The sequence below is a fragment of the Colletotrichum graminicola genome (assembly GCF_000149035.1).
Source record: "Colletotrichum graminicola M1.001 genomic scaffold supercont1.4, whole genome shotgun sequence".
Taxonomy (NCBI): domain Eukaryota; kingdom Fungi; phylum Ascomycota; class Sordariomycetes; order Glomerellales; family Glomerellaceae; genus Colletotrichum; species Colletotrichum graminicola.
The window spans coordinates 1,141,907-1,165,070 of NW_007361008.1; the positions used below are offsets into that span (position 1 = coordinate 1,141,907).

The following is a 23,164-nucleotide window of genomic DNA, read 5'->3' on the forward strand; positions in this document are numbered from 1 at the left end:
TTACAGAGTCTCCTCTACTTCTTTCCTCTACAATGATCTTGTATTCGACTCTACAACACCAACCTAAGCTGAGCGAGCGGGTATTACAGCTTTGACTTCGCCCATAGGCCAATCTTGTTCTCGATCCCAGATTCGCCGTCGTAAATATCTCTCTCCACCGCGCGGGTATTAATCTAGGGCACTTGTCAGCATACGATCCCTCACTCAAGTCTCTGGCGTGAGGAGTGTGGTGATGTAACTCACAAAATGGGGACCCAGGTCGCTGACGCTTTTGGCGCCGAGAAGCCTCATGCACGTCTCCATCTCTCCTTTGAGGACTGGGCAAAAGTTAGCGACTCGTCCGCAGCAATATGTCTCGCGCAGTACGTACTCTCATATGTCCTCTCAACACCGGCCTGGCCACCGGCGCCGAGACCGAACAGCGCGGCTCGACCGATACCTACCGCCTTTGCGCCCAAGCAGAGAGCCTTGACGATGTCGGTTCCGCGCTTGATTCCGCCATCGACCCAGACCTCAATCTTATCAAAGACCTCGGGGCAATACTTGCGGATCTCCAGCAGCGTATGGACAGCGGGAGGCGCCGTGTCAAGGGCACGGCCACCGTGGTTCGACAGGATGATGGCCTTTACTTGCGGAGCGTATCTGGCCGCAAGGTAGGCATCCTCGTGCGTCTGCAGTCCCTTCAAGACGATGGGCAAGTCTGTATGCTGTGCCAGCCAAGGCAGAGTCGTCTTCCAAGTCAGGTCGGCTGCCGTGCCGAAGAACAGCTGTTGCCCCACACCGCCGCCGCCGGGCCGTTTGGCCTCGTCGCTCTTGGAGTTTGACTCGGACTCGACCTCGAATGCGCCCTCGAACTGCTGCTTCTCGTCGAGCTCACGCTTTCCAGGCCACGGAGCGTCCAATGTCAGTGTGATGTATTTATAGCGGTCCTTCATGGCGTTGATGCGCTTTAGCATTGCCTCGCTCTTGGCCCTGTCATTTTGGACGTAGAGTTGCCACCCAAAAACTTGGCCCTCGGGGGAGCCCTCGATGATCTGCTCCGGCGTCATCGACGCGTTGTTCGACACGCACTGCATCGCGTTGAACTTGGCCGCCGCCCTTGCAATGCCGCGCTCACCATCCGGGTGTGCAAGTCTCGCCATGGCCGCCGGTGCCACAAACAGAGGAATTCCTACATGGTGGCCCAACAGGTTTGTAGAGGTATCAACCTTCGTGCAGTCGACAAAAACCCGCGGCCGCAGCAGAATCTGTCTGTATGCCTTGTTGTTGTTGCTCTTGGTCCATAAGTCGTCGCTAGCCGAGAAGTAGTATGCCCATGCCTTCTTCGGGATAAGCTTTGTAGCGGCCTCCTCAATCTCCTCGATGTTGAGCAGCGTCTCTAGCCTCGGTGGGCCCTCCGTGGGCTTCTGGGACTCCGCTTTCGCGGGTGCGGGCTGTAATATCGCCAAAGACTCGGGGTCTACAGTACCGAGGCATTTTTCGGGCAGGAGGTTCTCCTCGAGGGTACCCGGGGGGTGGATGGGGTCGTACTCGTCTGTTGCATCTTTGCCGGAAAGCTTCACAATGATCTTGGATCCGCCAGGGTGGGAGGGGAGGAATTCGGTCACATCGTACACTTTGCCGTAGAGCACCACCCAACAGCTCTCGGGTGTGTTGTGCTTGACCACTATAAGGCAGTATGAGCATTGGCCTGGACAAGAGCTACGAGCAAATCGGACCAACCTTCTTCAGCAGTGAAAACCTTGGACATTTTGTCAGTATTCGAAGGCTCTTCTGCAATACAATACAGACTACTCAATGAAAAACATGGAAGGACGTCAACAACTGACAGAGCGGGCACATCATCGTATTAAGTCGCTAATCATTCGGCGGGAATTACCCCGTACGTCTGGACACTAGGACCATACCATGGGGTTGATCCGGGGTTGGGAGCAGCCAGCGGAGTCTGTCAGTCATCGAATCAACGTGCACTTTTTGGTCAAGCATTCCGTGGAGGCAGTGGGGAAGGGGTAGGGGCCTCATTGTGGATTCTGGAAAGAACACCGCGCGAGTTGACCCAAACTCGCCCCGACTTCGGACATGTCGGCGGCTCTCGGCGCTAGACGCTTCGCTTCGGTTTGGCGCGCCAAATGATTTTACGGGGACGTCATCGCTCCGTTTGTCCCGGGGGCGTTTGTAAATTTCATGGCCGACGTTAAGCACTCGTTCAACGACTCGATGGCGACAGCACTTCACGAATAATTCAAGTTCTTGTTTCGCATCACACAAAGCAACATTACAAATACAATGAGCATGCGCACTTCAATAGCGACAGGCGCACGAGAGATGTCTCGCCTTTGCGCGAGGTGCCGGCAGCAGGCAAAGGTGGCCCGGCCATCTGGGACAGTGGCGACCGCACGATGGGTTCCGAGAATGAATACTAGCAGTACGAGTCAAAAGCGATGGATGTCGAGGACGGCCCCCTTCTCCCGGCCGGTAACAGCGGCCCAGACCAGCGAAGCGACGGCTGCCTCCAGCTCGCAAGCAAGCAAACCTCCCACGACGCACTACGACTTTTTCCCCATCACCCTCCCCGACGGCCCGCCGCCCAAGGGTCACTTCCCAATCGACCAGCGCGCCCTTCGACGCGAGTTCCTCCGGCTACAGGCCAAAGCACACCCGGACATGCACCCAGCAGATCTCAAGGCGCGCGCTGAGGCAACGTCGGCGCGTATCAACGAGGCGTACAAGACGCTTTCGAACCCGTTGCTGCGCGCGCAGTACCTTCTCTCGCTGCGCGGCGTTGACGTCGCCGAAGACGAGACACTCAAGGTCGAGGACCCAGAGCTGCTGATGATTGTGCTCGAGGCGCGTGAGGAGATCGAGGAAGCGACAAGCGAGAGCGAGCTGGAGGGTCAGCGCGCGGCCAATGACGATCGCATACGCAAGAGCGAGGAGGTGCTCGAGGAAGCTTTCCGTCACGACGATATCGAGACGGCGAAGCGGGAAGCGGTGAAACTCCGGTATTGGGTAAATGTTCAGGAGAGCTTGAACAACTGGGAGGCTGGGAAGCCGATTGTCCTGCAACACTAATAGAACATGGGGATGGTTGACAAGGGAAGATTAAACCAGCTTGTCTTTGCAGTCGAGGCAAAGTGTATATCTATCTTGGCCGGGAAGGCTCGGCCGTCATCATGAGCCGATGGTGGGCCGATATTTTTGAGACACCCGGGTTTTCACAATTTAATGCGTGCACAATTGTGTTCAATCCCACCAATCCCTGCTTTTAGAAGTGGAGGACACAATGATGCGTGTCCTGTTTTGGTCAAAATCCCCGGTAGACCGAAGAACCCCGCCAAGACGGTTCCGTTGCCAAAACAGCCCATTGACTCAAGTCCCAGTACTACGGTCGTTCACTCAGAGTTGAAGGTGCTTGCCAGAGTGCGCCTGCTTGCCGGTTGCGGAAGTTCTAAAATGAAAATAAAAAGTGATACTTCACGGTGACCTTATATTTTGGACTAGGCAGACGAGGGGATATCGTTTAGTAGAGTAGAACCGAACATAACGCCTTAGTGCATCGGCTACGGTATGCGCTCGCGCACTTCACACGAGTCGCTTCCCGCTATGGGTTGGTTGCTCCCTGTAGTCCAACGTTGAAAGTCCGCGCCTCTCTCGTCCCATGTAGAATATATTGGGCTCTAGTTCTGGATAATATCAACGTGTAAGGCGGCAATTTCAGTATCGCAGCAATCTGCATGAGCACGAAACATATCACTTCGGCAATTTGTACTTACATACTAGGAAAGTCGTGTTTCCCGGGGCTGTTGTTATAAGAATCATAAACCCCATAGCCACTGACCATCGCCTGTGGCCCTTGCACCCCCTCCCCAATGGCCCCTCAAAGCTCCTACCCCACCATACCTGCCTGACCTTACCAATGACAAACATCCAACAGCTCAGCTCCTCCAGCTGCTCCGCGATATCACGGTAAACCCACAAGCTTGCAAACGCCTTCTCTTCTCCTCCGTGCAACCCAAGAGCAACCCTTCACGAATCTCCGGCACACTTAAAAAAAAAAGGGACACCGCTCGCAAGACCTCTCAAACCATGGCGCCCTCGCTAAAGGTTGCCGAGGCGCTCGCCCAGGCCGAGTCCGTCCCGAGAGACAAGACAGCGGCATACGAATCCATCATCGCCGACATCAAGACCCTCTCATCCCCCGCCACGGCGGCCGACGACCTCGCCGCCGTTCTCGACGCCGCTTTCGCCGCCTCTCTCGGCATCGTCTCGACCCGCGCCGTGCTGGCCTCATTTGTGGCCACCCTCCGCGACCTAAAGAACGACGACCTCTGGATCGCCGTCGGGAACTACACCCTGTCCCAGCTCGCTGCGGGGGCCCAGGCCTCGTCCTTCCTCGACCAGGCCGCCGCCGTCCGCGAGCTCGTCGCCGAGGCCCAGGAGAACAACGAGGACTTCCTTGACGCCGCCAAGACGCTGGCCGAGATCCCCCTCGACGGGTCCCAGCGCAAGGTGACAAACGACGACAAGGCTCGCGTCTGGGTCCGTATCGCACGCAACTACCTCGAGGTTGACGACACCACCGCCGCCGAGACGTACGTCAACAAACTCAAGAACATCATGCACACCGTTCAGGACCGCGACCTCGACCTGCACTTCAAGCTCTCGCAGGCCCGCATCCTCGACTCCAAGCGCGACTTCCTGGGCGCCAGCGGCCGCTACCACGAGATCAGCGTCAGCCCGGCCATCGCCGAGGAGGAGCGCCTGCACACCCTCAGCATGGCCGTCAAGTGCGCCATCCTCGCCCCTGCCGGCCCCATGCGGAGCCGGGCCCTGGGGCGGCTATATAAGGACGAGCGGTCGGCGGGGCTGGACGAGTACGGAATGCTGGAGAAGATGTTCTTTGACCGGCTGCTCGCGCCCGCGGAGGTGGAAAAGTTCGCGCAGGGCCTGCAGCCGCACCAGCTCGCGACCACTGCCGACGGGTCCACGGTGCTGGCCAAGGCCGTCGTGGAGCACAACCTGCTCGGCGCATCGAGGCTGTACCGGAACATCGGCTTCGAGGCCCTCGGCTCCCTGCTCGGCCTCGACAGGGAGAGGGCGGAGGAGACGACGGCGAGGATGATTGAGCAGGGCCGGCTGCTGGGCCGGATCGACCAGCTCGAAGAGATCATCTGGTTCGAGGGCGGCGAGGCGTCGGGCAAAAAGGGCAGCGGCCGGGCCGAGGTCGTCGTCGGGAAGGAGATGCGCCGGTGGGACTCCAACGTGCAGAATATGGCGGAGGAGGTGGAGAACGTGACCAGCGCCCTGCAGAAGCAGTTTCCCGTACGTTTTCCCCTGTGCGCGCCACCACGCAACCGGCATACAGCTCGCTAACAGTCATGTTTAGGACTTTGTGGAAAACAACTTGGTTGTCTGAGATGATGGTTACGAAGTACTAGGACGTTGAACACGCACATCACCGGCGTTGTAAAAAAAAGGCGGGAAAGGGGGTCATTGGCGTTTTAAGGGATTCATGCGTTCAAAAGGAGACATAACACAGCAAATCGTCACAAGCACATAGGCACAGAGAGAGATACGTGCGTACTAGAAGCCAGTAGCCGGCGGATAGAGCAGAGAATTTTAGGAACAGATAAACCACGTGGTGCATCATTATCATCATTTGGTCTGAAGGAGAAGGAGAAGAAGAAGAAGAAGTCAAGGTGCCTAATTCAAGTCCCTCATCCTCACAAACACGTACCCCCCGCTCAGCGACCGCGGGTCGCCGTCCTCCTCGTCGAAGCAAATCTCCTCCTCGACATGGCGCCGCGCGCGCCGCGCCCTCCGCGAGTTCGGGTTCCGCTCCAGTTCGACAAGGTCGCCTAGGGCCTCGGCGACGTGGGTGCCCATCCAGTCGTAGCCTGCGACCGTGAGGTGTAGGCCATCGTCCCAGTACCGCTGGCGCTCCCGCTCGGTGAGGGAGTGGTAGGGGATTCTGGGGTTGAGGTCGAACGCGTGGCTGAACTCGGGAGATTAGTTATCGAAGAAAGGGGTGCCCGCTACCATGAGCCGAGGATCTGGTCGACTCGCACGGGAGCGGAAGGGAAGGGGGGAAGGGGGAGGAAAAGAAATTAAAAAAGAAATTGAAAGAAAATGAAACCCGGGAGGGCACTGCGGGGAGACGTACTAGTTCGGTGACTGGTGTGTGAGGATGGTATTGTTGAGCCGGCGGCGACGGCTGTCGAGCTCGTCGTCTTGGTTGGCGCACTCGGGAACCGTCAGCGCGAGGACCTTGGAGCCCTTGGCGATGGCCGAGTCGTAAACCTGCCGGAGAGACTCGAATATCCTTTCTGGCGGCACGCTGTATGCGAGGTCACTAGTAGTTGCGTCTTAGCGTCACGAAGTCCATACAAGTGTGGTTGAATGGCGGTGGTGGGTGAGAATGAGTGCAATGGTGGACCTACTTCGTGCCGCCTAGTACGACGACCCAGTCGTACGCGGCCTGGCTCGCTGTAGCTACACATCAGCATCTGGTCCATCAACGCAGCGTGCTATGTCCTAGAAGAAACAGGGAAGAAGAAGAAATGAACCAGCTGTGAGTCACGCTCCATGAGAAAAGAAAAGTTTTTTTTTTAAAAAAAAAGGCAAAAAAGGTAAAAAAAGGTCAAGAGAACATGACAATAATGCAAGATAAGAGCACAACAGCGAGGCAACTCACTCTCGCTCTCGAACCGCTTGGCGAAGGCGCCTTGCGAGACCAAGTCCCCAGGCATCCCGTTATCCGTCGCGATGACCCGCGTGTCCGAGAGGTCCCGCGAGAGCTTCTTGGTGAGGGCGATGGAGTACGGGTGGTAGACGGCGCCGTAGGCCGAGTACCCCGCCGTCAGCGAGTCGCCGAAGCAGAAGACGCGGAGCGTCTTGCCTTCCGACATCGTTACCGCGGTTCCCCGAAGGTCGTTCCGGTGGGTGTCTTTTTGAGTGTCGAGTGTGTTTCTTGACCAGTTCCGGTCCGGGCCAGTCTAGATATGTTTCGTCGCCTCCAGATGCAGGTCCGGTGTATGAGTCGGTTGACGGTTCTCCGGTGTGTGTGTGCGTGTGGGGTTCTCGGGGGATGTCGTTAATGGATCTGTGGTGTTGTACCCAGGATGCCAGCGGCCCAGCGGCGGATACAAATCAAAAGCGGTTGTAAGGGTATCAAATATAGCTTGTTGTCGTCACTATTGAGATGAACAATTCGGGATGTTAAGGGTATTGTGCGATGAGCCGTCGGAGGTCGTCTGCATTAAGGCTGACGGGGGGGAGGGTCGTTCGTTCTGGGTCAGGTGGGGCTGGGTGGCGGAGGTACTTGCCGATAGGCAGACGCGCACTTACACTATCCGTACCTACAGGTTAAACGAGCAAATGGTGGGGGCGCGGGGGAGAAGTACCTAGCAAAAGTGCCAAGATGGGAAACGGGAACCTCTGTGCGTTTTTGATCGAAGAAAAAAAAAAAAGCTCCCCCAGCAGTCACCGTCGTCATTGCGTGCTGTTGACTCCACCGAGAAACCCACCGGTCCGGCGTGGAGCACGCAACTGAGCAGCCAGCAGTCACCGCCTCCCATACTGGGCACCTAGCTACTGAGGAGATATTTAGTGAGAGCACAGGCAGCAACACTAGTACCTTCACGCATACCAAACAGCAACAGTAGCGACAGTGATAAACGGCACGGTTCCGGGACGAGCCGTGCACGATGCTTAAGCCGCGACCCCGTTCCCTGTTTTGCATCAACCCGGAAACCAGTCTTTGCGCAGAAGTGCACCCTATGCCTGAGCGGTTCCTGGGGAGCAACGGGTTGGCTAGTTCCCATCACTGCCCTTCCGTCATTCCCTTTCTAGGAGCATGCCCGAGACGAACGTGCTTTTCCTTGTCTCGCAATGCGTAGCAGCGCGGCTCATCAAGGGGTTCAAAAATTGGACCTTCTCTCGGAAAGGTCGTCAATTCTATCTCCTAGCTATCTATACCCAGATCATGTCCTGTTTACAGCTCCACATCCAGCCCTGGTTTCCCTTACACCTGACCCCGTTCTACTCTGAAAATGCCGATATAAACATTAGTTACTTTACAAGTCTGCTATCCTCTCTAGGTCCATGGGATCTTTGTTGGTATCTTTCCCGTCCGAGGCAATCCGAAGTAGGTATCATAAGCCAGTCGTTTCGTTACACACGCGCACACACAAACGTCTAGGGTAATCGGACGTCGGGACCGCCCGCGTCCGTCGTCTCGGAGATTCCTAGGGGGATTTCGGTGGAAAATCACACCAGCTCCGGCTGGTACCACCGACCCCTCTCCGTGTGCCACCACCTGTCCTTGTCTTTCTTGTCCGGCAACGTCGGCGATGCGTTCCACCGTCCCTGGCATCCGCCCCGTCCGCTGGCCGCGACATCTTCGCCGTTGTCCGCCGTCAAGTCGGCCATCTCGACCAGCCCGCCGCGATCGTCCTTGGCACCAGCGTCGGGCCATAGGTTGTACATGATGCGGCTCTCCACCGTGCCGATGAACCCCGCGATCCCGTGCTTCTCGAGAACCGTACCATCCTCGTCAATGATGTTGACGAAAAACCTCGGCGACGCACGCGCTGCCTCAAGCCGCGCCTGCGCCGCTAGCCGCGCGACGTGGAGGTTGCTGCCCTCTCGGTTTGCTTCGTTTCCTGCCATGGGCGACGCGGGTGCCGTGGGCGAGCGGGAGTGTTTCTTCAGCGGAACGGGAGGGTTGGCGCCAGGTGTAGGGAACGAGGAGCTCCTGGCGGGCCCATTGGGCCCGCGGAAGCGGTCGGTCGCGCTGTCGGTCCTCTCCTGCGGGCGGCAGAGGGCCTGGAAGATGCCCTCCGGATCATTTGGGGTGCGCAGGCTACGGAGAGAGGGGAAACCGGCGGCGGCGATGCTGCGAGCGAGTATGGAGTCGGCAGCGTTGGCTGCGGCCGTGTTGCTCGTAATGTCCCAGTGGAGCTTGCGGAGGGAGTTGGAGGCGAGGTAGGGCATGAGCCAGATGAAAGTGTCCTCAGGCAGGGTGGGGGCGAAGGCCTGGACGAGCGTGAAGGCCTCGAGGTGGGTGAAGTTGGAGAAGATGCGAGCCAAGGCAGGCAGGGAGTCGAGGCCGACGTGGCGCAAAGTCAGGTTCTGGATGGCCTGGCTTGTCGGCAGAGTGGCCAGGGCGGAGATGCCGCTGCTGGTGACACCCGGTACGTGCATGAGGGATAGTGTACGCAAGGGGGGGAGCGAGAGCAGCGTGCTGTCGTTGAAGGCGGTCACCGGCATGCGCGACAGGAACAGGTGCTGCAGAGACGTCAGGCGCGCCAGCGCCGAGCTGATGAGGTTATCCGGGGTGAGGGTCGCGCCGGGGAGGCAGTGGACCGTCAGGGTCGTCAGGTTGGCCCAGTTGGCGTGCCACTCGAGGAAGGTCGCGCTCTGATACGGCTGCAGGTCACCGGGGGTCACGGAGTAATCGCAAGCCTGTTGCGTGGGGGCCGCGGCGTTACCGCCGGAGCTCGACTTGAGCCGGTGCTGTCTTTGGTACGGGGAGGGTTCGACGATCCAGTCCATGTGCTTGAGTTGCTTGCGAGTCGACAGCGCGTGGGTCAGCTTGCTGAACGAATGGTTATACTGGGGGTGGAGGCCGATGAGGCGCTCAAAATTGGGACAGGCCATGATCAGCGCTGCCACCTGATTGTGATAGTCCTCCAATGCGATCCCGGCCGGAGGTCTGGGGACCTTGACTGTGTGAACGATGCCGGCAAGATACGGGCTTGCCCTCAAGGTCCGTCTGAGCAGCATCATCCGCGTGCCGAATGTGAGCTTGTGTCGCTTCTTCTGGGACGCCGAGTCGGCTCCCACAAGCTGGATGTCCTCGTACCTGGGGCGGCCGTTAGCAATCGCAAACGCATCGTGGAGCGTGGAGGGTCCATACAAGGCCACCCGTGCGAACTTGCACCATTTCCTCGCCGTCAGGCTGACCGAACACAGATCCCGCATCCAACATGTTGCGCAGCTCTGGCTGCCATTGCCAAGATGCGCCTTCTTGAGCTCTCCCAGGATCAGCTCCAGAACCTCACCGGGCAGCTTCGCAAAGATCTCTCCAGGCTTCGCTTTTTTCCTGAACACTGTCGTCTGACTCGGTCGCGGATACATGTAATCGGGCCTCCACATGGTGGAGCCCTTGGAGTCGATGCTCGTTCTGTTGCTGCTGTACGACGAGCTCCGGCAGCGTGTCTCTAAACTCTCTCTTGAGCTGTTGATGCTTGTGGTGGTCATGGAAGACGCCTGGGAAAGCCTCCGCGGCCGGTTGAGCGACACAGGCATCGCCTCGAATACCACTTTCGGATCCATGGGTGTCGTCTGCAATGTGTAAGACCCGCGAGAGGCACGCGGACCCGATAGTGTTTGCGCCATCATGAACTGTTCACCCCTGTGGTGATACAGATCTTGAGGAGCGCCGAAGTAGGCGGGAGCTGGGCCGTGGCTGGCGGCCATGACGGGAGACAAAGAAGTAGAAACAGGGGGTTTGACGGGAGCGGCGACGGCTGAAGGAGGAGCAAGGCGGCCAGGAGCGTTTAGGCGGTTACCATCATGTGCGATGTAGTTGGAAGGAACAACAGGAGAAGCGGAAGCCCGTCTCTTGTGTTGTTGAGCTTTTGGGTTGCTGTGGAGAGGAGACCAAGAACGTGTGTTAGTTCGGAGTACTTTGTACTTCAAGGATATAAGCAGCAGACGGAATTTGGCAGCAGGCAAATAAGAGCTCGGAAAGGATAACAAATCAGCAAACGGTCGGACACGGAAGGAGGAACATTCCAAGAAGCAGAAAAACGTCAGCTTGCGGTGACGAGGGGGTTATGGCAACGTTTAATACGAAAAGGCCCGGGGAGAAGGCAGAATGAACGACGGCCAAGGACTGTCACCGGCAACGGCACCAAGGAAGAAAAAGGCTGCCGCTGGGCAAAAGCCGTAACTCACACTACACACCCCACATCACACCCACACCCACACCACATCCCTGGACCCCTCGACTCGATGGAGGTTGGCGCGGGCAACGAGGTGCGAGGGCGGTGCCCGGACCAGCGCTCTGATGATCCTTACTCAGATGGAGTCAGATGAAAGAACGGCACGCTGCTTGCATCCACTCTTCACCACCGGAGTTGCAGCAGTTTGTGTAGGAGAACATGACCCTTCAAAGCACGTCTCTTTCCCCCTCCCTGACCCTTGGTCGGCCTCGAGGGATAGCTGCTAGGTATCCGTACATGGCAATGTGAATAAGGCGACGGCTGCTCAGCCATGGGGTAGCGCGATGAAGTCGTAAGTTCTCAGGGAACTCCCACGCTTTCGGGATCCGACTAGCCCAACTGGTGCAACCCAGCAGCGTGGGCGCGGCGACAGAACGCCTCCAGCGCCCCTACTTTAGCACCTGCGCTAGGGGTTACACTATACTCTGTAGGGCGCGAAAACGGACGAGAAGACAACGAGGAGCACAACAAGCAACGGCTCTACTCTGAAAGAAAGAAAAAAAAACCAGCAGAGACGCGCGCGCCACAGTTCCTGGTGGAAATTAGGGGAAGCTTCCTCGAGGCTTTGGGGGTGATTACCCCCTGTAGCTTTATTGTCCCCACCATTGTTGGCTGTATACCCAGCCCCGGCACACGCGCGAAACGTCTCCCTAGCAGGTAGGAGCAACTTGCATGTGGCTGGCTCCCCCTTCCTCGACCAGAGAACGCTCAAAAGACTCCTTCAGATAGAGAGAAGGGGGGGGGGGTGCGACAACGGCACAGGCAAGGATGAGCAGTGTATCCATGGACCCGCTTCTTCTGAACTGAAGCTGAGGGTGAGATAGGCTGCCAGGGGTGTCTCGGCAGGGGGGGAGGAGGGGAAGGGGAGAGAAAGCGGGAAGAATAAAAAAAAGTCGTGAGATTTCGAGCTTCGTTTCGAGCGTCGATTCCTATTTCAGAAGTGACAGGTCGAACGAACTGTCTCCGCCCTTGCGCAGGGCTGGGGGTACGTAACCTGAGGATGCGCCGATGCGCCGGGAAAACTTCAAGGCATCTGCAGGACGTTGTCATGTCATGTTGACATTCTCGTCTTGTATCCACAAGTCGTAGCCTGCTTGCTTGCCATCTGTCGGTGTGGCCTCCCTGGATGCGTGGCCCAGTGAAGGCACGTCGACAAAGAGAAAGTTGTGGGAATTCGCAACTATTCGTGCACTAGCTTGACAAGAGCTTCCGTTCGACCCAGCTCCACTTGGAAAACCTGGGATCGATGAGAAATGAGACGTGGAGCTTCTGCCCCGTCCATTGCCCTTTTCGTCAGTCGAAGGAGACGACTCCCACTGGCAAGCCATATAGTGTATGATGGCCCAAGGCGTCATCGCGAGGGGCAGCGTTGCGTGGGAAGATGCGAAAATCCCACAGAAAGCAAAGGAACGAGATAGGGAATCAAAAGAAGAAGAAAAGGGAAGGGGAAACACGCCCCAAAGCATGCCAGGAATGATGCGCCGACGGGACATGGGATGAACCATGGTGTCAGAGCCGGGGCGCCGCCTCATGTTGAGGCATGCGGAGCGGGATGACGGGATATCAGGCGGATGAAACTGACAGCGTGACCAGACCAGCAGCAGGAATACGAAAGCCAAGCACCTGCAAAGTAGGTAAGGGGGAAGGTGCGGGATTGAAACCCCTTCCCGAAGGAGGGAGGGAAGAACTATAGAAACATGTCGACGAATGATAAAAAGCAGCACTAACGGCCAATAGACTATGGGCAAGGCAGCCGGAAGAAACCAAGAGGGGCGGATACCGGAAAAGGCGACTTACAAAGCGTCTGATTTGTGGCTATTTTTGACATCGAGGAAAACGTGTGCGTAGACGCCGCGTCGGATCTCGTTGGCACGCTTCTCGTCCATGGCCGACAGCGATTGCCTTGCCCTGGCAGCCCCGGTACCATGAACCGTCCGCGCGGCCGCGAGTCGATAGTCTTTCTGGTGCTCAACGCCATACTTGTCGTGGCAGTGGTCGAGTCCGTAGTCGGGGTCGAATCGCCGGATGCCGCTGTACGCGCTACTCATTGCTTGGCCCACTGGTGGCATCTCGTAGTATTGCCGTCCGCTGACCATCTCCGTCGTTGGGGAACTGCTGTCACCGTCGCCCGTATTGATAGCGCCGCTATTGTTGTTTAGTCGTTGTCGTTGCGTCTATGTGGTCCAAGCCGTCGTCGTTGCTGCCGGCGTTGATGCTCTTCTTCGACTCCTTTAGCTTCTGTAACCCGTCCTGTCCTGGGTGGGTAAGGTTTTGTTTGTTTCCCGCCTGGTCTGTCCGACTCTTTCTCTATGCCTCTCACGCTCAGCCGCACCGCTAACAACCAAGCCCGGGCTCCGCGAAGAGACGACCTCTTTATTTAACGCACCAAATAGGGGGACGTCTGCAAGATCCGGTCTCATGAGGTCGTTCTGCCGTAATTTTAATATACCGACGTGGGGGTATCTTGGCCAGTGGGTTTCAGTTCAGTTGGCAGCCCCGCTTCAACCAACTTGAGGGCATCATCAGGACCGGGGCAATCAGCGAAGAGTTGGAAAATGGAAAAGGAACACGAGGCTCCGACTGATAAAATGCGTTTCGTAGGCCATATAAACGAGAGACGAGGGGAGATGAAGGCTAGAAAAAAGGAAAGGGAGTCGGTGTGAGAACAAGAAGCCTGCAAGATTGCAGCCTTCATGCGCACCAGGTGCATTACACCTGAGATCGAGAACAAACCTATCCCCCCTTGTTGCAATATAATGTAGATAGAAATCGCAACCTGGGAACCGGGCCCAGGCCGAAAACTAGTTAGTGCCCTTGTTGCTCGGCGCTCGCGCACTCTCGGCCACTTGGGGTTCCAAGCACCTAGACCTGCTCGAAGCGACGCAATATGGCGGCAGCAATCTGCAGTGCAGCGGCTGGGAGGTGCCTTAGCCCGTATGAATGATTGGAATACGTCGACCGAACCCCTCCTATGCCCTCGTCTAGCCCGTCGCACCTCGAGGAATCGACGATGTGTCGCAGGCGGTGGGCACTCCCTGCAAGCAGGCCACGGTTTTCGAGACGGCAAAAGTAAGAAAAAATCAAGGTTAACGGGGTTGCTGGTTCTCTGGGTCTCATAAGCGATCCATCACCTGAGTGGCGGAGCAATCCCATCAACCATCCACGACAACTGGTGGGGGTGACGAATGAGCGGATTGGCAAAAGCCAAGGTGGCAGGCATATCGGCGCCGTCGTTGCTTTGCGGGGTTGTGATGAACCGCACCGACACCCAGTAATATTGTCCTTTGCAATACCTACTGCACAGCCCTCTGTGCCCATTCAGAGATGTAGGTACACGCCTTGTCATAAACTGGGCACGCGAGGGAGAAGACAGGGACAGGACGCTGCCTGGTGTCGTCTCGGGCGAACAGAAAGAGGAACCCTGCAGCTCATCATCATCCCTCGTGCCCGTCTGATTCCGTCTCTGCTCGTTTCTATCGGACCACCGGTTCGCGAATAGCGTGTCAGTGAGTGAGGCTGGACCCCGGAGCGTCGAATCGATGGAAGGATGATGAATGGGGGAGGGATGTTGCTGGGAACTCTGCTGGCCACAACTCCATAAGCTTGTCTCTGCTCTGGCACCATGTTCTGTTCAAAAAGTAATTGTTGGTGTGCCTTGGCGAAACAATACCTAACCAACATCCAGGAACCCGACCAGGAAAGCAGGGAAGGCGATCCCTCAAGCCAACCAACCAAGCGGTCCTCGCTTGGTGTTCGGCTCAACAGGCCTGGAGGCAGCTTGCCGGCTACCGTCCCGTTGGCGCGTGTTGGGGTCGTATCAAAAATGTCAAAAGATGGGCTCGTCAATCTGGATTGGACATACGTATTGCTCGCATCCCGCCTCCGCACCCGTACCTGCATCCCGCGTGCCGAGTCGCTCCTCGCCCAGGGCATCCCACACCATGTATGATGTACAATCTTTCTCGAAGAGCTGAAACAGAAACCCGTAGCAAAGCCGTTTCGATAGCTCAAGACACCATTCCTTGAGTCTTTCCGGCATGCTCCCTTACCTCTATGAGCCTTGGGGCCGAGAAGGAGAGAATGGAAAGTGCCGATGGATCGAAGCAAGGTAACTCGTTCAGGCAAAGCGGTTGCTTTGGCGAGAAATCGGTGCCTGGATCCCGCCCGCGCTTAGCGTCTTAGGGGAAAAACGAATGCACCAACCCCTCGGAATTACGGTGATGGATTCACGTTCCTCTCGGTGGTCAAACAATGGGCTACCTATTGTCGTGAGAAACGAATGGGGGCCTGGATTTCGAAATTCCACGCGCGAGAGCGTTTCAAGATTTCTCTACCTGCGTGACGCATGTCGAAATGATGTAAGCCTGAAGCCGTATGTATTCTGGGGGGCAGGCTCAGCTGAAGCGGAGACAGGGTGGAGAGGCTCCAGAAACGCCTCTGCTTGTACTGTATCCGTACGCGTCGCATCTCCTCAGCCACTGCCACCATGCCTCCACGGAAGGCGGGCGTCACGCCAACATCCTTTCTGAACAAGTTTTCCCTCCTTCCTTCGCTTCCTTCTCTCCTTCACTTGCTTTCTGCCCAGACAGCCGGAGTTCTTGGCAGCGCCTTCTTCCCCGTGACGCCCCCAGCCTCTTCTCCACAAGGGGGCCCGCGATTCATCAAAAAGCTCCCCACCGAGACCTCACCATTGCATCATCTCGTCGTCGTTCTTGTCGGCCTCGACGTCCCTCCATCTTTTATCCCCGCTCTCCGGAACAGCCTCGCCGTACTTACGGGTACGTGCTCCCAAAATCTTGGTAGGATGAACTGGTCTCAACAGGCAGATGCGAACCACTTGGGTCGGGCCGGCCGTCTGGGCGAGAGGAGAGAAAGTCAATCCGGCTTTTGCCAACTTTTCTTCTGTTACTTATCATATTGTTGTTGAAGCTCGCTTGATTTACAAACGCTCCTCACGTTACATCGTCCGCCTCCGGGCAAAAAGCCAGTGCGTGCGTGAGTGCAATCTAGTCTCATTGGGTAGTCCGTTTGCAATTCTCTGTGCACACCAAAACGTCCGAACCCTCCAGACGACGCCCCGGTGGCCCGCAGCGTGTCCCTGTCTCCACGGTCTAACCGGCCACGCTACCAAGATCTTGCCGTGACCGGGTGCCGCTGTCATCAACTTTAAGATCCTTGGACGAAACAGCTGGTATATGATGTGCTTGAACCTAGTGTTGCTCGGAGAGGAGAGGGAAACAATGGGTCATGTACTTTCTACCGTCTCCCCAGTCGACCGGGCTCGATCTCGGTCCAAAACCGACCTACAATACAATTCGCAGCGCTGGCCGTCTCTTGGGCTGAGTCTTGGCCCGGCATCGCTCTGGGATCGGCATCCTCTTCCCAAAGACTAGGTCGGGTTGTGCCGCAGAAGTTCTCGGGTCCCTCCAGCAACGTCTTGCACGTCCGTTCCCTGGACAGTCACATACGCACAATGAGCCAGCACAGAGAGGCTCATTTCGGTGTGTTTCACTTAAGATGCCATGCCTCTATACCCCTCCAGAACCCGACCGGCGAACACTAGCCAAAGCATGCAAATCTCGATGCAGCTATCAGATCATTATCCGTATAACTACGCCTAATGACGCGGTGCATAATAACCAACCACCCCATCCGTACAACCCCCCAAATCACAAATCTCACCAGTACTATATTCTATATACAAACCATTCCTGGGATTTCCCAAGGTCATACTCGAAACACTAGGCCATGCCAATGTATCCACAAATCACTCATCCGCAAATCTCACTCCACGCGCGGGCCGCTCAGCACTCTTGCCTTCATTGTCTACCGTAAAGCGAACACGCTGGGTTTGTCTCTCATCCAACTTGGCCGACTCCTCGTTGCCCTCAGGTTCGGCGCCGCGGGGGCGCTTCAAACCATTCGACAACGATCGGTACGCCGACTCGGATTCCCTCCCGCTCTCGGTAGGACCTTGGCCCGTATGATCAATGTCGCCCAACTTGCCGCAGAAAATCGGCTGAGGGTGGTTCAGAGGGACCGTCTGTGCTAGATAGTCGTTCTGGTCTTTTGCGAGAGGAATGATTCTGGCATTCCTAATCCAGTTGTAGATGGGACGGTCGTCCAGGATGGACTTACACTTCCAGTGCTCAATCTGGGACATGCTCTTCTTGCGCTCAACAATTACTTCCTCGATGCTACCCCGCAAGACAAGCGTCTCAACAGTCACAGGCTTCTGCTGGCTGATACGCCGGGCTCGGCCGATGGCCTGCGTTTGGATCTGTGGGTTCAGAACAGGGTTGATGAAGTAGATCCTCGAGGCCGCCTTCATATCAAGGCCGACAGCTGCCTGCGTCAAGTCCATGAGGATGACACTAGAAGACTTTAGGACTCGGAGCTCGAGGTACATATAGGGAATACACTAACCGGAGTTCGGGGTCATTGTTGAACGTGTTAATGTAGGACATCTTCCGCTCGTACGAGAGCTTCTTGGCATAAATGAAATGACGAACATGAATCTGATCAATCAAGTCAGATTGTCACCGCCACTGCACAAGCCGACACATAAAACTCACCACCTCAAGTATACCCGCCAGGTACCACGCCACGTTCTCGTTTTCGTAGAAGATGATTAGCTTCTCCCGCTCCTGGTGCTCGACAATGGCGTCGATCAGATAGGAGAGCTTGGCCGACACAGTGGAAACGAGCCTTGCCTTCTTCAAGTCGTCTGGAAGGTCCTGCTCTAGAGGGAGTTGGCCTGGTTTCTGCAAGGTGTTCGGTCGGAGATGGCGAGGGACTCTCTCGCCTCCCAGCGCCGTGTTGCCTGCGAGAACACCGGAATTTCTCAGTGGTCGCGCATCAGCCTTGGTGACTTCTGCAACGGATGTGATTTGCCCGGCTTGCTCCTTGCGGCCCTCTTCTTCTAGCTTGCCATTCAGGAGACTATTCAACTTTGTAGTGTCGTTCTGGGAAGAAACGATCAGTTTTTGTACGGCAAGCACCATGCCCGCATCGGTGCAGGTAGGATTCGTCTTTCTGTCGTCCAGAGACCAGGCTGAGCCGACACCGTTGGGCAGAAAGTCTTGGATAAAGATGGGCACCTCGTTGAACTTGTTGCTGTATTCTTTCAGCTGGTTGTCGATGGCAGTTTGGGCGACCTCCATGGCCTGCTTGAGCGATACCTCATCCTCTTCACTGATGGGCACCTTCTTCTCCTCGACGAATGATTGCGCAGTCTCGAGCGACCTCTTGATTTCATCTTTGGTAAAAAAAGAGCCTCCAAAGAAACTGGCTTGCTTCAAGTTGTGAAGCAGCTGAAGCAGGGCTTTCCGCTGATGCGGGTCGAAAAAGTAGTCCCGGTCGACTCTCTGAGATTGAACGGCATTGAAGATGATCATCATCGAAAATATGTTGAGCGACAGCTTATCCTGGTAGGATCCATCCAGTACAACTATCTTCTCGTTTACCGATGGAAGTAACGTGTTTAGCTGGGACAACCGGTGCCTGATGAGTAGCGAGTTCAACGTAGCCCGGAGAACGCCTTTACGACCGGTGCTCCGGGAGCTGTGCTGCGGCTGCATCACGTATACGGCCCAATCCGCCGGTGTGTCTGCCGTCTCATGCACAGAATTGGACCAGGGCCTAGCATTGAGGTACAGCGATGCTATCGCCCCGATCTTCCCAAGATCCCCTTTCTCCGCCTCGGCCAGGGCCGCTGCCCTGTTGGCAGTTTGAGGGGTGTCTGCAGTGACGTTGGTGAAGTGTTGGTCGTCCACGCCGAACAGTCCAGTAGCGGGTGTACCGGTCACGATCCAACGGGCAGAGAATGACATGGCGTCGATGGCAAGAAGAACGTTGCTCTTGTTTGCAATTTTGGCACAACCCAGCTTGTGGCCTTCGTCGACGATGCATCGCTTGAAGTGGACCTCTGACAGAGGGCAGCCCAGCATCATTGTCTCTCTCCATATTCTGTCCAGCCGTGAGTTGGTGACCAACACTATGTCATAAGTGGACAGGGTCCTGGGATCAGGGATTTTCTCGTTATGGCTGGTGAGCTGAAGAACCTTCAAACCAGCCGGGCTGTCTGGACTGACGGTGTGCTTCTCAATCTCCTGAACCCACTGCCGCACCAGGTTGTTGGGCACAATCACAAGTGACGTAGGGCTGTGCCATATCTTCCTCAGTACTGGTTTTATCAGAGGATCGCGGCGACTGAGACGCCTGGGTGGGCTAGCAGGGACGTGGTAGAAGCCGGGGTTGCGCTTGATGGCATCAATGCACTTGGAATAGACCATCTCTTTCGGCTCATAGACGTTGAAGTAGAATTTCCAAGCAGCCGCTTTGCTGGTAGCAGCAGATGCAGCCATATCTGCCAGTGAACCAATCCGTTTCCTCACGCGAATGTCGCTTCCCTGGTGTAAGTCAGGAGTGCGGGTACCCGAATGCCTGGAGGCAAGTATAACGGCCAGGCATACGAGCGTCTTGCCAGAGCCCATTTGTTCGGCCAAGATGCCGCCTCTGACCCCCTCGTAGAACCTAGGCTCTTTCAGAAGGACACCAGCGCTGAGATCGTAGTAGAAGGTCCCGCCAGTCTGGTCGGCCCCCTTGGCAAGTCTCGGGTCGAGGACCCGGCCAGGCTGGCTTTCACGTTGTATCATGACTGCAGCCGAGCGCCGCTGATAATCATACAAGACAGAGGTCTCCCTCAAGCCTGGAATGTCGCCATTCAGCAAGCTGTAGGCGGCTTCTCGATCAGCAGGGTTGGTAATAGTGTCCGGGGCAGGGTCGGGAGAGGGGATGGTGTTAAAGAGTCGAAGCAGGGAAACCGATTCGTCATCATGGCCGGCATCCCCTTCCAAGATGCAGTCCAAAGCTAAAAGGTTACCAGATGGCTGGAAAGACCAAGCTTCCGGCGCGAGGTCCAAGAGGGAGATGAGGGACTTCCGGGACTTGTGCAGCTTGGCACGGGCTCGATCAACGAGTCGGTTATCAACATCGTCGGGCAAAATGTATATTCTCGCGACGCCGAACTTTTCACTGTCAGGGTTGATCCTAAGTTCAACGCGAATCCATTTCTCCGCTAGAAGGTTCGTGTAGTTCTTGAAGGATCCCGACCTCAGGAAGATGTCGTCAGTCTCGTCAAATGATCCGGCGGGGTTGCCGTTGACGGCCGAGGGAACGGGTGCAATGCATGTCCAGTTACCAAACTTCTCCCACAACTTCCTCCATTCTTCATCTGTGAGTTTGCTGCCCTCTTGCGTGATGATGAGGCTCCCCAAAGGAATATAGCTCAGCGGTGACGACATGAGGTGAGAATGATGTGCCACCCGGTGGGCGCGGCGTTAATAGTGATGCTCAGTACAAGTCGTCATCCGGCAGAGGCCACGTAAGTTGTCCTCCAAAACGAGGCAAGAGCAAGTTTTGAGTTTTTGGAGCCGCGTGGCTGATGGAAGCTTGGGATGGTTGATGGTGTTGTTTCAGTGTAAGAGGAAGGAGCCAGTTGGGTGAGTTTACGTTAGGTAGATAGGTAGCGAAAGGTAGATGCCTGGTACAGTGTCAATAGCTAACAAGCACAGTCCTACCAAGCACAGCTAGTCACACGAGATACAGTGCGGCGCAGTCGATTCAAGTAATGCGCGGCGGCTTAAGTCTTTATTTCGCATTCGCCATTCTCCCAACTTCATCCGAATATTCAACCCGACAGCCTGGCTCTCCAGCACGCAATCTCCCTTCGCTATTGGTTCAAATTCCCCTCATATCCCCGGCTAGCACACCCCAGAGAATAATAACGTTTTTCTAGTGTGCATTGCCGCCCTCCGAACGAGCCGACTGGTGGACCGTTACGCCTTGTTGTTCTAGGGCTAGGAGGTAGCATTGAAGGCAACACTCTTACTCGGCTTGCCAGCGGCGGCCTTGTCGAGCTGCACGTTGTTGTCGAGTTTCTTCTGCTCCGCGTCGATCTTGGCCTGGTTGTTCGCACCCTGGGCCTGCTGGACCTGGAGCGCCAGGACCTCGAGTTGAAGCTTGAGGACCTTGTTCTTGATCTTGCCGACGGTGAGCGCGGCGGCATCGGCTCCAGAAGCCTTGGCGATGGCGTCGTTGAAGCCGCCGGCGTCCGTCTCGGCGCTCTCGGCGGCGACACGGGCGCCCTGGAGAATGGCCAAGTCGTTTTTGCTCACTCCCTTGAGGTTGGCCTTGAGCTGAGCGATCTATGCGTCATTAGTCTTACTTGTTACAATTGATGACAAGCCAAGAACGTACGGGGAATTTCTGGGCGACCTCCCCGAGGGCGTTGCCACCAACGCCGTCAGAGACCTGGAACTGAGAGTAGTTCTGGACGGTCAGGAGGTTGGCCTGGCGCTTGTCGACCGCCTCGACCGGGGCAGAGAGGCCGGTGGCGGCAAGAGCGAAGAGAACGGCGATCTTGGAGAAGTACATGTTGTTGGTTGGTCGGATGGGAGCTTGCTTTGCTTGTTTGACGAAAGGTATGGCCGGCTTTTATAAGAAAAATATTTACAGTTCAGAAGATATGGTCAAGTGACGAGTGATGAAAGAGCGAATAAAGAATGAGAGGCACAGCGCAGCTGTGAAAAATGAGAGGAAAGTTATTATTGACTTTGATGTTGACGATGGATGGCGAGCAAACACAAGACAAAGATTGGCCGGGGCGATCGGGAAGTCTTATACCAGAACTTTCTATAGCAAGGACAGCATCTCATCTCCCTTTCCGCAACAACAACAACCCCAGAAGCTCCCGATGGGCGTCTCAACCGAGCCTTGCTGCAGGCATTCAGGGTCGAGCGGGGATGCAACGACGACACGAGCATATGCCAGGGCCGATCCTTGACGGGCTCCATAAGAGAAGACAAGCTTCTTTGCCAAGGGGAGGATCTGCGAGCGTCGTCGATTATTCTCTCAGTGTCTCCCGGCCCAGTGGGATGGGTGCGTTTGCCACTCGCTGCCTTGGCCCGTCCAGCGCGCCCGTGTCGACCGCCCACAGGTTCTAAGCAGGATGAAGGGTTGGGCTGTGGCCGTTGCGAGTTTGAAGTTTGTCGGGGATCATGGTGGGCCTGCCTCACACCCATGGCAGCTAAACCCGATGAGGCGGTCGTACACAAGTAGCAAGCTAAGTAATTACCCAACCAAGTGGGTAGGTAGTGCACACTACGCAGCACTTACCCGTCTTGAGGAAGTGGTGTCACGGTCTTTTCCACTCTGGTCGTCCATTGGTGACCACTAGTTGAATATTCCAAAAATCTACCTACGGCATCTACCTATCTTACCTAGGTAGCTAGGTAGGTAAGTGCTGGTAGGCAAGTATGAAGTAATCAGTCTTCATCGCGCCCAGAAGCAATCCCGGAGTCACTCCCGCGTTGGTCGCTTGCTTCCATCCCCCCCCCTTCACGCTTATTACTCGTTTCTGGCCCGTATGAGATTTCTTCGGATGACAAGGGAGGCCCGGGTGGACCATCACCTGGCGGCTCCGCATTCGCTTTGGTGCGCTGCTCCCAATCATGTGGTCGACGTTCGACTCAAGCTTTCTCGGCATCTCTGCCGTGCTTGACACCCTGCCCTTCACGCGCCCCTCCTCCTCGGTTGTCATGACCCCTCAAAGACAAGTGCCTCCCGCCCACTTGGGCCGCCCCGATGGTTCTTCGAGCGTGTTTCGAGCCTTGCGGATCTGCCACTTGCAACCCTGACCAGGGGGGAGATCGGACGTCAACTTCTCCCGGAAAATCCAATGGCCTGCAGCACCGCCCATTTGAGAGACCCCCGACACCCTGAACCCATAACATGACGCGTCGATCTTAGTGGCTGCCCATATTCAAGGATCCATGGCGCCTCATCTTGGGGGCGTCAATTGAAATCTTATTCTGGATGGAAAGGTGGCCGGCATGCGCGCGACGTGAGTCAAGAAGCCGCGCTCTACCGCCCACCAGTTCTCTGACGCCGGCGTCTGGATCCACGGAACCGAGGTGGTTCCTTGGCGGGTTTTTGAAGCAAGGGAGCATCTTCCGGCCTCCTATGTTGGCGCTGAAGGAGAGGACCTATTCGGTTGACAGTCAACGGCGTTGTATCCGTCCGCACCGTTGTGTACCTTGGCTCGGAGGGCCAGTCGGTTTTTGGAGTTTAACGAGCGAGTTCGCTTCGCCTCG

At 56.3% G+C, this 23,164-nt stretch overlaps 8 protein-coding genes across 8 annotated transcripts; 2 read left to right on the forward strand and 6 right to left on the reverse strand.

Annotated features, from left to right (window-relative positions):
• Positions 1–83: 83 nt before the first annotated feature.
• Positions 84–1,750, reverse strand: GLRG_01644 (FMN-dependent dehydrogenase; the record flags this gene model as incomplete). Its single annotated transcript, XM_008092329.1, has 4 exons — positions 84–173; positions 244–317; positions 371–1,666; positions 1,723–1,750. 4 exons carry the CDS (start codon positions 1,748–1,750, stop codon positions 84–86), a joined length of 1,488 nt encoding a protein of 495 aa, XP_008090520.1.
• Positions 1,751–2,292: 542 nt separating this feature from the next.
• On the forward strand, positions 2,293–3,072 carry GLRG_01645 (Fe-S protein assembly co-chaperone HscB; the record flags this gene model as incomplete). Its single annotated transcript, XM_008092330.1, has 1 exon — positions 2,293–3,072. One exon carries the CDS (start codon positions 2,293–2,295, stop codon positions 3,070–3,072), a length of 780 nt encoding a protein of 259 aa, XP_008090521.1.
• A 1,014-nt stretch (positions 3,073–4,086) lies between these two features.
• Positions 4,087–5,416, forward strand: GLRG_01646 (PCI domain-containing protein; the record flags this gene model as incomplete). The annotated part of the gene is made up of 2 exons (XM_008092331.1): positions 4,087–5,322; positions 5,387–5,416. The coding sequence occupies 2 exons, from the start codon at positions 4,087–4,089 to the stop codon at positions 5,414–5,416; spliced, it is 1,266 nt and encodes a 421-aa protein (XP_008090522.1).
• Positions 5,417–5,703: 287 nt separating this feature from the next.
• Positions 5,704–6,908, reverse strand: GLRG_01647 (GDSL-like Lipase/Acylhydrolase; the record flags this gene model as incomplete). The annotated part of the gene is made up of 4 exons (XM_008092332.1): positions 5,704–5,995; positions 6,164–6,352; positions 6,441–6,486; positions 6,695–6,908. 4 exons carry the CDS (start codon positions 6,906–6,908, stop codon positions 5,704–5,706), a joined length of 741 nt encoding a protein of 246 aa, XP_008090523.1.
• Positions 6,909–8,268: 1,360 nt separating this feature from the next.
• GLRG_01648 (uncharacterized protein) lies at positions 8,269–10,482 on the reverse strand (the record flags this gene model as incomplete). The annotated part of the gene is made up of 2 exons (XM_008092333.1): positions 8,269–9,865; positions 9,920–10,482. The coding sequence occupies 2 exons, from the start codon at positions 10,480–10,482 to the stop codon at positions 8,269–8,271; spliced, it is 2,160 nt and encodes a 719-aa protein (XP_008090524.1).
• Positions 10,483–12,802: 2,320 nt separating this feature from the next.
• GLRG_01649 (uncharacterized protein) lies at positions 12,803–13,105 on the reverse strand (the record flags this gene model as incomplete). The annotated part of the gene is made up of 1 exon (XM_008092334.1): positions 12,803–13,105. The coding sequence occupies one exon, from the start codon at positions 13,103–13,105 to the stop codon at positions 12,803–12,805; it is 303 nt and encodes a 100-aa protein (XP_008090525.1).
• A 3,671-nt stretch (positions 13,106–16,776) lies between these two features.
• GLRG_01650 (uncharacterized protein) lies at positions 16,777–20,314 on the reverse strand (the record flags this gene model as incomplete). Its single annotated transcript, XM_008092335.1, has 3 exons — positions 16,777–17,383; positions 17,436–17,527; positions 17,585–20,314. The coding sequence occupies 3 exons, from the start codon at positions 20,312–20,314 to the stop codon at positions 16,777–16,779; spliced, it is 3,429 nt and encodes a 1,142-aa protein (XP_008090526.1).
• A 555-nt stretch (positions 20,315–20,869) lies between these two features.
• GLRG_01651 (uncharacterized protein) lies at positions 20,870–21,446 on the reverse strand (the record flags this gene model as incomplete). The annotated part of the gene is made up of 2 exons (XM_008092336.1): positions 20,870–21,217; positions 21,270–21,446. The coding sequence occupies 2 exons, from the start codon at positions 21,444–21,446 to the stop codon at positions 20,870–20,872; spliced, it is 525 nt and encodes a 174-aa protein (XP_008090527.1).
• Positions 21,447–23,164: the final 1,718 nt, after the last annotated feature.